Here is a 14,443-nt window from a genome sequence, read left to right on the forward strand (position 1 = left end):
TGTTGTTGGACTGGTTCTATTAATGGATTTACATCTTGTAGTGGAGATCATTTGTAAAAACCGTATCAATTTTTTCATTTTAAAGTTTGACAGGTGCGAAGTAGGGCGATAGTGTTTCTAATAGTTGAACTCTGTTGACAAGTGGATCTCCTTTTAATCATATCTGACGTCTGTATAAAATTGTCGAATCCTGCTCTGTTAGGAAGTTTGGTAGAACCATAACTATTATTGATGAACGCTGAAAGTTCATCATCCTCTGGTGGGGTGTTTCATTAGTAGCAGTACACAGAAGGCCTCTTACAGAAGATAAAGCCATTTTCAACGCTAAGGACTATGGCTCACTATTCATCAAAAAACTACACTAAAGCAGCAGTTGTTAAAGAACATAAGGAAGAAAACGATAACACAATAATATCTACGGTCTAATCTAACAATACGGCTCACCTGGTAGATTAATTAACGTCACCATTAACAAAAATATAACACAAGCACTGATAGATACTGGCTCCAATAAAATATTACATCAAAACTTCTTTCTTATAATTCAACATTAAAAGTTAAAGGAATCTATTATGGCTCATTGTTATTAGCTTGTGAAAATTTTTTTTTTGGTAGTAATTTTTCAATTACTGGTGCTATCAGTAATTGAAAGTGCACGTCCTTGTTGTAGACAACAAGGAATTGCATTTTCACTTACTGGTAGCACCAGTAACTATTGGAATGGGCATGTCAACACAACAATTACAATCAATTTTAAAGGAAAAAAAGAGCCCTTAAAATTCTGTCTGGCGACAAAAAGCATGAAGTTTACTACTTACGCATTAATACTTAGAATTGATATTGACAAAATTAAACAAGTCACTACAACATCACGATGGGTTCCAAAAAATAAGATATAATCAAAGTGAGTCATAGTCCTTGGCGTACATGATATTTTGTAGTATCATCAGAAAACAAAAATTGTCTTGTGATTGGTTATTTAAATACAATCAACCTACAAACTCCACTCGATTCATACCCAACACCCTGAATCGACAATTTGATACTTAAGATAGCTGCTCATAAAGTCTTCAGTACAATTGACCTCAAATTGGCTTATTATTAGGTAAAAATACAACCTGAAGATTACAAGCTAACCCATTCGAAGTTAATGGCAGACTATACGAGTACAAATGTTTACTTTTTGGTTGTGCAAATGCTGTACCAATTTTTTTGCCGGTTATGGATGAATTTATTCAGACTAGAACTAACATATAACATATAAACTAGAAAAAACATATGCTTATCTTGACGGTATAATTATTGGCAGAAAAGATGTACAAGTAAACAATGAAAATCTTAGCTTTACAAAGCATTAATATTCATGATAATGTTGCAGTTCATAGATTTTAGAGATTTTTATCATTCTGTTGGTAATACATTTTTTAAAACAGATTCCCTATACAAATAGCTTTTATCAAATAGAGCAGATTTGACTTTCAACTTGAATATTATTGGTAACAAGTTATTAAATTTTTTATCTGCAAAAGTAATTACAGCTTCATTTTCAGAAAGATTAGATGCAAAATATCTAGGATCTAGCGTGTTTACAAAGAAATAAGCATCACCAACAGTCTGAAGATATCTTGTTTCCATTTTTTTTTCAGTTGATGAAAATGATAGCATATTTATCAGCTCTTTAAAAATTTCAACAGTGTCACATATTTTAGTTTGATCTTTTTGTAACTTATCTAGAGCAACTCCAGTTGGTTTTAGTATTTTCAACAAAAAATTAGTTTGGTTTAAATAATATTTGGTTTAAAACTATCAACCCTGGATATGTCCAATTGTATTCTATTTATGAGGCTATTATAGAAAAAATCAATATCACAAGATGTATTATAGTTGTTTGGTAAGTTAGTAGGTAGAGTGGTGCATTTATGGATATCAGCAATAAATCTACTTTTTCTTTATAGCCAACTAAAAGTAACATTGTCACAAGGTTTGCTATTATTTATTTTAGATATTTGCTATTGATTAAAAAATTATAATGCTAATGGTTTATTATCTGATTCAATAACATCTTTTAAAACTGAGTGTTATAAAATGTGACTGCATAAAATAAGATCTAAACAAGTAAAAGTAGATTCATCAACATTTATGAACATAGTTCTCTCTTTTTCTCTTCTCACTCTCTTTTTTTAAAGTCATAAAGTTCTCTTCTATTTTCAAGATATTAACTTTTTAAAACTGCTACAATATAATAAATTATAGCAAAAGGAGTTCAATTGAAACTTAACTCTATTATGTAAATATATTATGGAATGTATTTTTTTAATAATAAATAACCAAATTAAATATTACCTTTTAAAAAAATATTTAATATAAACTAATTTCTCTCTTTTCTCAAAAATTTTTTAAATGAGTTAATAAATGTATTTTATTTTTTAATTCTTAAATTTGTAATTGCGGCTTGCAACTAATAATGATTTTTTTATTTTAAAAAGGTAAATGAATAGCAAATAAAAAATATAACTTATTTCAAAAATAAAAACTGTTTTTAATTACTTAACCAGCAATTGCCTATCTGAAAGTATCTGAGGTTGGCAACAAATTGCAGACCTCAGAATTTTAAAACTTAAGTTTATTTGCTATTTCAAATAAATTGAAAGCAGAAAAACAATCATTTCATTTAAATTCTAAATGTGTTAACTGAAATATTTAAAATAATATCAAAGGAACAAATATTTTATTAAAATTCTAAATCAAATTATTTAAAAAAAAAGGCAAAAAAACGTTTTATTTAAGTTCTAAATAAATCCAGCTAAAATAAAAACAGAAACAAGAATGTTTTTTTAAATTTTTTAGGAAAATTCCTTTTATTGAATATATATTTTTTTATATTTTTATAGGATATATTCTAATAAAGACTGAATAGAGTAATTACTATGTTATTTCTGCAAAACTATATATTTATTACTATTGTTGTATGCACCATAATTAAAATTAATCAAAAAATGTAAGATAAATGAAAAGCAAACTTGATTTATAAATATATTTTTTGCCACAAACTGACGTCACTGATCAAAAGCGCAGCATTTTTTTGGCTTAGCTATTAGATTAGCATTTTATAGCTAAGGCCACATCTATAGTTTTTAATGGTCTAAGATCTTCTTAGTTCTGCCATTTGTATAGTGCTACGTACAAACATCTGTATGTATAAAGCATTTGTCGAGTTTGCAGGCAGTATATGGAACAATCGTGTATAATAAATTATTATTTTCCTATTTTCTTATTTTCCCTAATTCCCAGGGCTGTGTGTCTTAGTTAAAATCGGTGCCGCAACAATGATTATTGATATCACTTTGCTTGTGTTCACCTTATTTAGTTTTATCCAAAATGTCTCGTAAAAGGCATTTCTTTGAATACATGATTTTACCGGTGAACGTAAGCCTATGCTAGTTTAGTTATGTTAAAAAAATTATTTTACTTAAGATTTTTGATAAACGCTCATGTTGCAAAAATTTTTAATAAATATTTACAAATACCGTAGATTTGTAAATATTTGTTAAAAATTGCTTTAAGTATTTTAAACATTTTTTAGTAACTATATTTTAATAATTTTAATTAACAAGCGTATTTACTATTATTTTAATTTTCATTTTAGTTTATGTATACATTTAAAGTTTTTTTTCACAATATATACCGTAAAATCGCCTAAGCTTGGTCACTTAATCTTTGACCACTCATATCTTAGTCATAAATAAACGTTTTTAAATTTTTTTTTCCGAATTATACAGACAATTTTATTGTTAACTTATGTTGTAAAAATAAAACTAAAGTAAAAACTAGTGCTCTATATTTTGTTTCAAATGAGAACAACTAGTTTGACTTTCCAATAACGCATCACAATATCAAAAATTTAACATCCAAATAACACATTGCAATAACATATCGCAATATTACAAGTTTAACATCAAAATTATGAAAACTAGTTTTCTATAATAAAATTATGAAACAAAGTTATAAAAACTAGTTTTATAATAAAATTATGAAACAAAATCACTTAGTTAAATCAAAAAAGTTATTTTATAATCAAAATTATTAATTCCAAAAAAATTATTTATCTTTGATAAAATAATTAAAAAGCAAAAAATAATTTCAGCAAACAAAGTTATTTAGAGGACTATTCATTAGTATTTTAACATTGAGGCTAAAATTTATAAAAACTTCTTTCAAAGTTTGTTTATTTAAAGTTTTAATAATATGCACGATTTTAAAATTTTATATGCAGACTTGGTTCTCATACTTTTTAACAATGTTTTACATTTGCTATTATTTGCAATTTTTTACAACCAACATTTTACGTATCTGCTAATAGTCGTTTTTATCATTTAGTGACGCGTTGTTGCATAATCCACAAGTGACTGAAGTACACAACATTTAAAAATAAGAAAAAAAATTTTTCAATTATTTTTTATTTAGTGACTCTTAATAATATGAGTGATAAATTTGATCATTTTATTTAATACTTTGCATATTTTAGATTCAATAGTATGCATAATTTCAAAACTTTTGTTTTGCAAGCTAACTATTTCAGCAGATTTATAATATAAACATCATTTTTTTATGATTCTTATACTCAAAGTGATCACAAATAATATTAGAGAAAAATAAAGTTTATAAAAATTGAAATGTGCTTACTTAAGGGTGTTGAGCATTTTTGTTATTTATAATTATCAAATTACAGAAGTTACATGGTGACCGAACTTAGGAGATTTTTTGGTATATATATTTTTTAAGATTTTTTTAAATCATTTTTTGTGTGGATGTTTTTATGAAATTTAATTATTATTTTTGAAATTTTTATAAGTTTTGCTTCTTTTGAGAATAACATTTTTTTTTTATATTTTTGAAGAATTTTTTGTTGACAACTTTAATATACTTGAGGGTGTTAAATGACTCCTAAATATATTTATTAATTAAAAATTTTTGTAAATCCAGTACTATTTTGATATATTGAACACGTTTAAAGGAAGAGGGGGGGGGGGGGGGAACCAGAAAATATTAAAAATTTTTTTTTTTTAAACTACCCATATATATATATATATATATATATATATATATATATATATATATATATATATATATATATATATATATATATATATATATATATATATATATATATATATATATATATATATATATATATATATATATATATATATATATATATATATACACCTACCCGAGTAGGTGTATTTATATATATATATATATATATATATATATATATATATATATATATATATATATAAATTATTCGTATTTCGCTTTTCGACATAACATCATTGCAAAAAGAACATTGAACTCTTTCTGCTTTGCTCACCTGGCTTGCTGGCTTAAATAAAATGCTCACAGATGTTTTCTTTCTACCCCCAGTGAGGCCACAGACTACTCTATTATTACTACTCATTAGTATGTTCTAATCAAACAACTAAATGATGTGACTATTTTGATTAGAAAACTGTTTTATTAATGCTTACAATACCTTATAATGGCTCTAAAATAATTTCATAATTCAGTAATATTATTAAAAAACTACTAATAATAATTGTATCACTGAAAATTTACTTTATTAAAAATTATGATAAACTGGTACATTAAGTATTTTCAAAACAACAATATATCATCATTAATAATCTTATGTTTCAAAACTATTAACATAAAGGTATAAAATTAAAAAATAAAAATACTACAACACACTTATGCAATATTATTTATAACATGATTGAAAATACTATTTCCGCTTTCTGAAATTAAATGTTGACAAATTTAATTTATTTGCGATTGCAGAAATAAAACTAAAAAACAAAAAGCATAAAATAAAATAGCAAAATTAAAAAAAAAATTAAAACTATGCAAAACTTATACAATACATATAAATTCTGCATTACAGTGTTACTTCATTTATAAATTAAAAACTTCATTTGTAAATTATAAAGTTCTCATTCATTCTACAAATTACAATAATTAGTTTTCATTCATTCTTTTGAAAAATTTGTTTTTAACGTTAAGGAAAAATAGTTTTGAACTCAAAAAACATATCTACGTAAAAAAACAAACAAAAAAAGACCCTTTACTTATGATGTCTTTGTATTTTATGAAAAAAATGTTTCTTTAAATAATTTTTTTAATTTTATTTTAGCTTAATATAAGTAAGTTATTGAAGAAAAATTATTAAAGTTATTTGATGAACATTTGAAGAACTTGTAAAACAAGACAGATAAATTGTATGTTAAATAGGAGAATGACAAATTCTTTTAATAAATATCTCCTAAAAACACACTGTTGAGGTGATATTTATTTAAATGTTAAAGTTCAAGGTGTTAAAGTAGTTAGTTAAAAAAATACACAAAAAAAAAAAGGAGGGGGGGGGGGAGATCTGCTACTTGAAGAACTTTAGGCAATTCTAATAAAAACATATGTTAAATAAAATAATTAAAACTCTCATTTAATAAAAAAACCCTAAAAAAAAATTTTTAAAATTATTTCAGTTTTTAAAATAATAAAAATATTAATTTAAAAAAAAAAAAAAAAAACCAAAAAACGAAGCAGTTTGTTTTTTTGGCAAAAAAAAATAAAAAATATATATATATATAAATATATATATATATATATAAATATATATATATATATATATATATATAATATATATATATATATATATATATATATATATATATATATATATATATATATATATATATATATATACATATAGATAGACACACACACACACACACACACACACACACACACACACACACACACACACACACACACACACACACACACACACACACACACACACACATATATACATTTATATATATATATATATATATATAATATATATATATATATATATATATATATATATATATATATATATATAATATTATTGTATTATTATTGTTAAAATCATTTGTCTTTATCATATTATTTAATAACATTTATTTAATAATAATTTGTTAGATCTTCGTAAGGGCTTTCATCAGTTAATATGGCTAACAATAAGTGGCCAGTCAATAATTTCAGATACAATATCACTGCTAGAAAATGCTATCGTAAGTATTAGTTTTGTTTTTTAATTTAAAGTTATTTTTAATGATAAGATCTATTACAACTATCTGCTATAGGCTTTAATTTAAAGTCATTAATTTAAATATTTAACAAAGACTTTTTTATTTTTAATTCTGTGTTATGTTGTTATTGTTCTTTCTTAAACTGTTAACTGATTTTAAATTTTCTTGTCAAAAATTCTTTCTAAAACTTTAGAGAATACAGAAAGTTGTTAAACTGGATATTTTGTGAACACATAATAAGCTTTTAACTAAAAATTATTTTAGCAAGAAATTTTGAATAGAATATAAAAAATGCAATTTTTTAAATATTTTCATGTTATTTGTTATCTATTTAAAGAAGATAATTTTAGTCTTCTAAAATTCTCTTATTGAAATAATTTTGATAATCTTAAAATTTTTTTGCATGTTTATAATGCTAATTTACTTTAAATTTAATCGAATGGAAACTGCAGCGACATCTGTTATACCCATTGGCATAGCATGAATCACTCCTGAAGACCAAACATAGATCTAGCTACAGTAACAATATGAGATTTAGAAGGAACAAAGTTTTTCTTAAATCTTAAAACATTTTATTATTAGTTAGATATTTTTTCGTATTTAGGGCCGGCATTGCCAAATGCCGACCCTAAATAAGAGGGCTGGTTATCATAATTTTTTTTAAATTTTTATTTGAGTAGATTAGAGTTAGCCAATGACCCTTCTTCTACTTCCCTATTTTCTTTTAAAGTTTAGCAATAAGATGAGCTGTTAGAGGGATAGTCTCCAGTGCATTAAACAAAAGTTTAAGATCAGCAGTCTTTTTTCCAGTAACTTACTAGGCCAACATTTCTTTTGAAATGACTTTAAATGTTTGAATTGTGGCGTTATTTTCCTTGAGTTCATCTTAAGTGAAAGTGGATTTAGGTCGAGATTTTCTGAACCACCCACTTTTTGAATGAATTCTAAGTCATCTGGATTCATTAAGAAAAGCCTAGAAGCCATTTTTTGGCAGTTTTTTGAAGTACAGACAGAAGGGATTTTGAAAATTCTATGTTCTTGTATGTTGGATAAATTGGATCGGAATGATATCTGTACAATCTTATGAGATTACTCTGCCTTCTCTCTTTAAAATGTTTTAAAATTGCACTCTTCACTTCAATGCAAAGTGTTAAATCATGTTGTTTTAGCCAGTTTACAAGAAACTTAAGAATTCCCTCAACTCTTAGAAGAGTTGCATCCTGTCAGCAAGGGGATTCTGCTGCCAATTTAACTGGTACAAAAGTAGCAACAATGGCCTATAAAATGTTAACTTCATCATCAAATGAAAATCAAATGTAGATAAACAACTTTTAATACTTTTCCAATTGAATCATAAATTTTTAGAAACTGTTGAATCATCGACAGTAGACTTTTCCATCTTGTTCTGCATCAAGTTTTTTAGGCGTCAACTTTGGATTCACAACCTGTGCATTCATGACTAACATGTATGCATATGCTGAACATTTTGCAGCTAAGGGCCCAAATGAAGTCATTTCATGTCTGGGCCAATACATTTCTGGTCTTTCAGCTATAACTATAAAAATTATAATTTTCATGGATAACTGTTTTTCGCAGAATAAAAACGGTTTCATCTTTACCTACCTGCAAAGATTTTAAATATGAATGTCTCTATAACACAAGCATATGTAAAGTATCCTCTTCCAGGTCATAGCCGAATGCCTTGTGCTTGGAATTTCAGACGCATTGAAAAAAGGAGAAGAAAAAGAACAGGGTAATTTTACCTTCACAGTGAATATGACCTGTAAAGAATACAAATACCAGCAAACCATTTAATGTTGTGTATGTGGAATATCCTCTTACAGACAACATGATTGAAGATGGAATCCCAGTTGTTGAAGTACTTGACTTTAAAAGAGCTTATGATCCCTTGATAAAACCAGTAACTGGAATTAGTAAGTTCGGAGGAGCAAAATTTGAACAAGGCAAGGTACCACTTTGAACTTCAATGACAAGAAAATGTTTTGATGTCATAAAAACTTTAAAATGTGTTAAAAAATTTCAACTCTCGTTTCACTCAAACCTAAAAGAGCATACGTAAATTTTTTGCCTGTCAAAACTGCCAAATTTCATAATATTTGTGAACTTTTAACACATGTCAATCTTCCAGAAGAAGTTACTTTTTTTAGTAATATTCATGGCATAGATATAGATGGAGACACAAGTGACATTGAAGACATAGAATAGACTTATTTCTTTATAGTGGTAATATATGTTGAAAAGTTATATAAGTTCATTGTTTCTTTTCGGTGTAAAAAGTGCCTAAGTCTAGTAATGGGACAAAAAGTACTTAAGTCCTAATAATAAATTACACATATCTTCTTAAAGATAAGGGTTTAAGATTTTAAAATAAGCAGGTTTATTCATTGTAATAATGTAAAGATATAGCAGTTATTAGAAACGTATTGGCATGTCTTGCCTGATTTCAAGGTTAGTTTGAATACTCGAACTCCTTTATCTCAGAATGAGTATTTTGTGACTTAAGTACTTTTAGCACGGAGGTCTTCAATTTAACTTTACAAAAGCAATCAAACTTAGAAAGGCAATCAAACTTAGAAAGGCAATCAAACTTAGAAAGGCAATATAGGTTATAAAAGCTTTGTAACACACAAAAGCAATTGTCATTCACAATTCTTTTCTTGGTTTTATTGTTCTGTTTTTTATTATAACCAATTTTTTTAAATTTTCAGAAAACTACATTTTAAAAAAAAGAAAATTTTGAAATTAATTATAAATTATTTATTTGATTTTTTTTTCTATCTGTATTCACCTCCCCAAGGCTAAGGGGGCTGTTAGAGTCAAAGAGGTTGTGTATTATTATTTTTGTTGTTACAACTTGATGAACTTGATGAATAAGACCACTTCACAAAGAAATAAGTTAAGTGTGGTACTCCCAGAGATGTGGGGATCAAGCTTGGAACTTTTCCCTTACGAAGCAAGCGCTCTACCACTACATTACTTTTGTATTATAATTAAATGTTATATTTTTATATATTATAAATATAATATTATTTATAGACATTCAAAAAAATTTCCTCAATAAAGTTCATAAATTACCAAAATTAGTTAAAAATCTATTTATTTTTTTTAAATGTTTAAAAATCAAACTTTTGTTTTTAGGGGGATAGTATAGAACTAGCATCACTTTTTGCTGATGTTCTTGCAGTTGCTGGTAACTATATTTTTTTGAGTTGTGTACATAAATAAACAATATTAGACCAAACTTTTATTTTCACCCAACCTGATATATATATATATATATATATATATATATATATATATATATATATAAATATATAAATATATATATATATATATATATATATATATATATATATATATATATATATATATATATATATATATATATATATATACACACACACACACACACACACACACATTGTTACCAAATATATGTATATATATTAGGCTAGAATTTTAAACCTAAGATTTAATACTCTTTTGAGTGGGTATAAATCATTTGTGACTCTCACTAGAATCTTTTAAAGTTATTTAAATAATAAAAAACTTCTTTGTCAAGTAAAAAGGAAGCAGTGTTCCAAAACTTTTTGTTCAAAAAACACATCCATTGCATATATATATATATATATATATATATATATATATATATATATATATATATATATATATATATATATATATATATATATATATATATATATATATATATATATATATACATACACATACAGTGGTGGCCAAATTATTAAACTAAGCTACAAAACTGAGATTATTTTCGAATGTACACTTGGCACAAATTAGTTATTAAATTAATGTATATATAGTTACTGCATGTATAGCCCAATGTTGCTTAAGTGATAAGTGCAATTTATTTTTATGTTTGCTCAAGATCCATTTTTTTGAAAATTTTAACTGTAAATTGAATATTAAAGTTTGGTCATTTGCTATCTGTTAAAGGTCAGTATTTTCTTATTTGTTTGATGTTTATGAGCAGAAATTAAAGGAAAATGTACATTATTAAGAGTTGCTTGACATTACATTAAGGTCAATCTTTTATTTTTTTTTATTTTCTACATTAAAAATGAAGAAACATGTTTAATTAATAAAGCATTTTATGTCCTTTTTATAGATGGAAAAAGCTGCTGACTTGTCACCGACAAAATTGGCCAGAGTTGAGGTTTATCTACGATAGACATTACTCACGCAAAAGGAGATTGCTAAAAATGAAGTCAGAAATCAGTAACGAGAATGAAGAAGAAGATGCAGACTGGTGAAAAATTACGAGGCAACCGTATTGGCAATTGTGGCAGAAAAAAATAAATGTCTGTGCGAGACAACAGGTACCTTATGAAATGCTGTATAAGATACCGTAAAGCAACAAGCAAGATGTTGCAGAAAGAATTACAAAAAAGTAATGTACATGTGAGTACCAGAACAGTCAGAAGACAATTAGTTATGAATGGTTTTTTGAGCTTGACGGCCACGCAGAAAACCAAAGCTGACTCCGGCAATGATCAAAAAATATTTGGCATGGGGAAAGCAACACAAGAATTTCACTGAAAATGATTGGAGTCAGGTGTGTTTCAGTGATGAATCATCCTTTTACATCATGGATGGGAAAGCAGTCTATGTACGTAGGAGACCCGGTGAAGAATTTCATCCTGACTGTGTTGCAGAGACAGTAAAGCACCCAGCGTATGTCATGGTCTGGTCAGTTATCTCTATTCATGGGCCTGGTTGACTGTATATTGTTGAAGGCACCATAAATCAAGTTCAATACAAGAAGGTGCTTGAGACATAACTGCTGCCTCAACTTGGCGAGTGGTGTCGACGGAGACTGTTTATTTTTATGCAAGATGGAGCACCTTGTCACACTGTGAAAACAGTCAAGAAACACTTAGCTGACAACCACATTAAGCTTCTGCAGTGGCCAGGTTATTCACCTGAAATGAACCCCATTGAGAACCTGTGGGAGATTGTCAAAAGAAGAGTAGGAGGGATGAAACCAAAAAGCAAGATGGAACTGACCGAGGCTTTGATCAATGTCTGGCATCATGGCGACGAAGTCCGTAAGCTTTGCTCGAAACTTATTCATGGGATGCCTTCAAGGGTCCAGGCACTGCTTAAAAATAAGGGAAACTTTAAAAAATATTAACTGACATGTTTCACCTATTCGAACTTTCATTGCCATTGTAATTTATTTCATTTTCTATTGTTACATTTAGCATTTTTATTGTAATTTTAACTTATTCTTATTAATGCGAATTTTAAGTCATCTTGGCATTTGAATATCAAGTCCTAATTTTGCATTGTATTTAATTGTTTTTATACTTGAACGGTTCAATTTTGTGCCATTTTACAATAAAATATTGCGCTTCTTAACTTTTCTAATTTTTTGTAATGTTTTGAATTAAAAATGTTGCATTATTTATGAATAAATTTCACAAATGCATCAAAAATTGCATTTAGTATAATAATTTGGCCACCACTGTATATATATATATATATATATATATATATATATTATATATATATATATATATATATATATATATATATATATATATATATATATATATATATATTTATATATATATATATATATATATATATATATATATATATATATATATATATATATATATATATATATATATATATATATATATATATATATATATATATATATATATATATATATATACAGTGGCGGCCGGTGACAATAAACTTTGGTGGGGCCAGCAAATATTAACCAAAAAATATCGCAACGACTCACTTTCAGCGTAACTGATACTTAGGTGTTTATGAGGAATTTTTTGGTCGCTAGCGTTTTTTGATTGGTTGAGAGAGTTAAGCGCTAGCTTACTCCCAAAATAAAGCATAAGTATTTAATGGTATTGAATCTTTTAAACCTACGTAAAAAGCAGCAAAAACTGACTGAAAACTGCCCTGATAGTGGTGCATTATGATTTGAACAGATTTTGATATTTCTTTTTTAGATTTTTTTTTAATTTTAACTTTATGGTAAAAACTTTTAGTTAGTTTGAAGTAAGTCATAAATATAAAAAAATACGATTAACACTATAATTTTCATAAAGGTATAATATATTTTGAAATAAAGAATGATGTTAAAAACAATGATTTAAGCATATTATTTATACAAATATTCTGCTCTTCTCTGTTTCATAAGAGAAAACATTTCAATTACTTTTTGATTAAACTGATCAATATCCTGTACATAATCTTTATGTATTGATAGTACAGCTAATGCATTCAACCGACCTTGACCTGTGGAATTTCTCATAAGTGTCTTAATTCTTTTTAAAATACTAAAACCCCGTTCAGCATCGGCTGTAGACACAGGTGTGACTAAAACAATCTCTATCAACTTCGATACTTCAGAAAATGTTTCAATCAAGTTATTTTCATGCATAAACTGGGATAGGGCATTAATGGTGCCAATATCACTAAAAACAGCATTTTCATATAAAACGGTTAGTTCGGACATCAACTTCACTCAGCATTGGATAGTTTGTTAGAATATTTTTTATATGATTCTGAGGAAAATGTTGTCTATTAAATTTGAAATTTTTCGGATCCAAAATTGAAAATGATTTAAATATTTCAATGCTTCTAAACCTGTCGCTAATTTCGTAAATAACTTTATCACAAGCATCTTTAGCATCTTCTATTAGTAGTTCGATTGATGTGTTTCGTTTCATTCGGTTTTCATGCATTATCAGTGATGCTATTTCGCACAAAATTTATAGAAAGCTCAAATTTTTCAAAAGCCTCCTTGATTGTAATAGTGTTGCTGTTACTTGATTGCAATCAAGTAACAGCATGTTTAATCAACATCAACATGTTTTAAAATTGAATAAAAAAAAAGATAAAAAAAAATTGAACTCTAAATCTTCCAAACATTTTTTGAACCCAACAGATTACCACACACTTGTATCATCCCATCATTCATCGTTTATAATTTTATTAAAACATTCCCCAATCTTTGTTTTGTTTTCTTTTATGCAAGTAACTATTTTTGAACGAAAATTCCATCGTGTTTCGCAAACTCTTGGTATCTGTTTAAAAGAAATTTCGCGAAGTAAATCATTTCGTTTTGGCGAGGATGTAAAGAACACGCCAAATCCACTTAAAGTAGAAAAAAATGTTCTTACTCGCTTATTCGATGAACAAACTTTTTTCAAAACTAAATTCAATTGGTGTGCATAGCAGTGAACATAATGGGAATTTGGGTAAACTTCTTTCATTAGACTTTGGGCTCCATTCCT

The 14,443-nt window shown here is 26.6% G+C and overlaps 1 protein-coding gene across 3 annotated transcripts in view; it reads left to right on the plus strand.

The window, feature by feature from the left end:
• LOC100208622 (THO complex subunit 2) overlaps positions 1-14,443 on the plus strand; it is a 92,027-nt gene that overhangs the window by 4,950 nt on the left and 72,634 nt on the right. For all 3 annotated transcript variants that reach the window (XR_010642289.1, XM_065812583.1, XM_065812584.1), the window contains exons 3-4: positions 7,021-7,112; positions 10,290-10,341. Coding sequence is in view for 2 of the 3 variants with exons in the window: in XM_065812583.1 (XP_065668655.1) it covers positions 7,021-7,112; positions 10,290-10,341 (144 nt within the window). In the remaining variant the exon portion in view is untranslated. The remainder of the gene's footprint in view (positions 1-7,020; positions 7,113-10,289; positions 10,342-14,443) is intronic.

This window comes from Hydra vulgaris, chromosome 12, assembly GCF_038396675.1.
Source record: "Hydra vulgaris chromosome 12, alternate assembly HydraT2T_AEP".
Lineage (NCBI taxonomy): Eukaryota > Metazoa > Cnidaria > Hydrozoa > Anthoathecata > Hydridae > Hydra > Hydra vulgaris.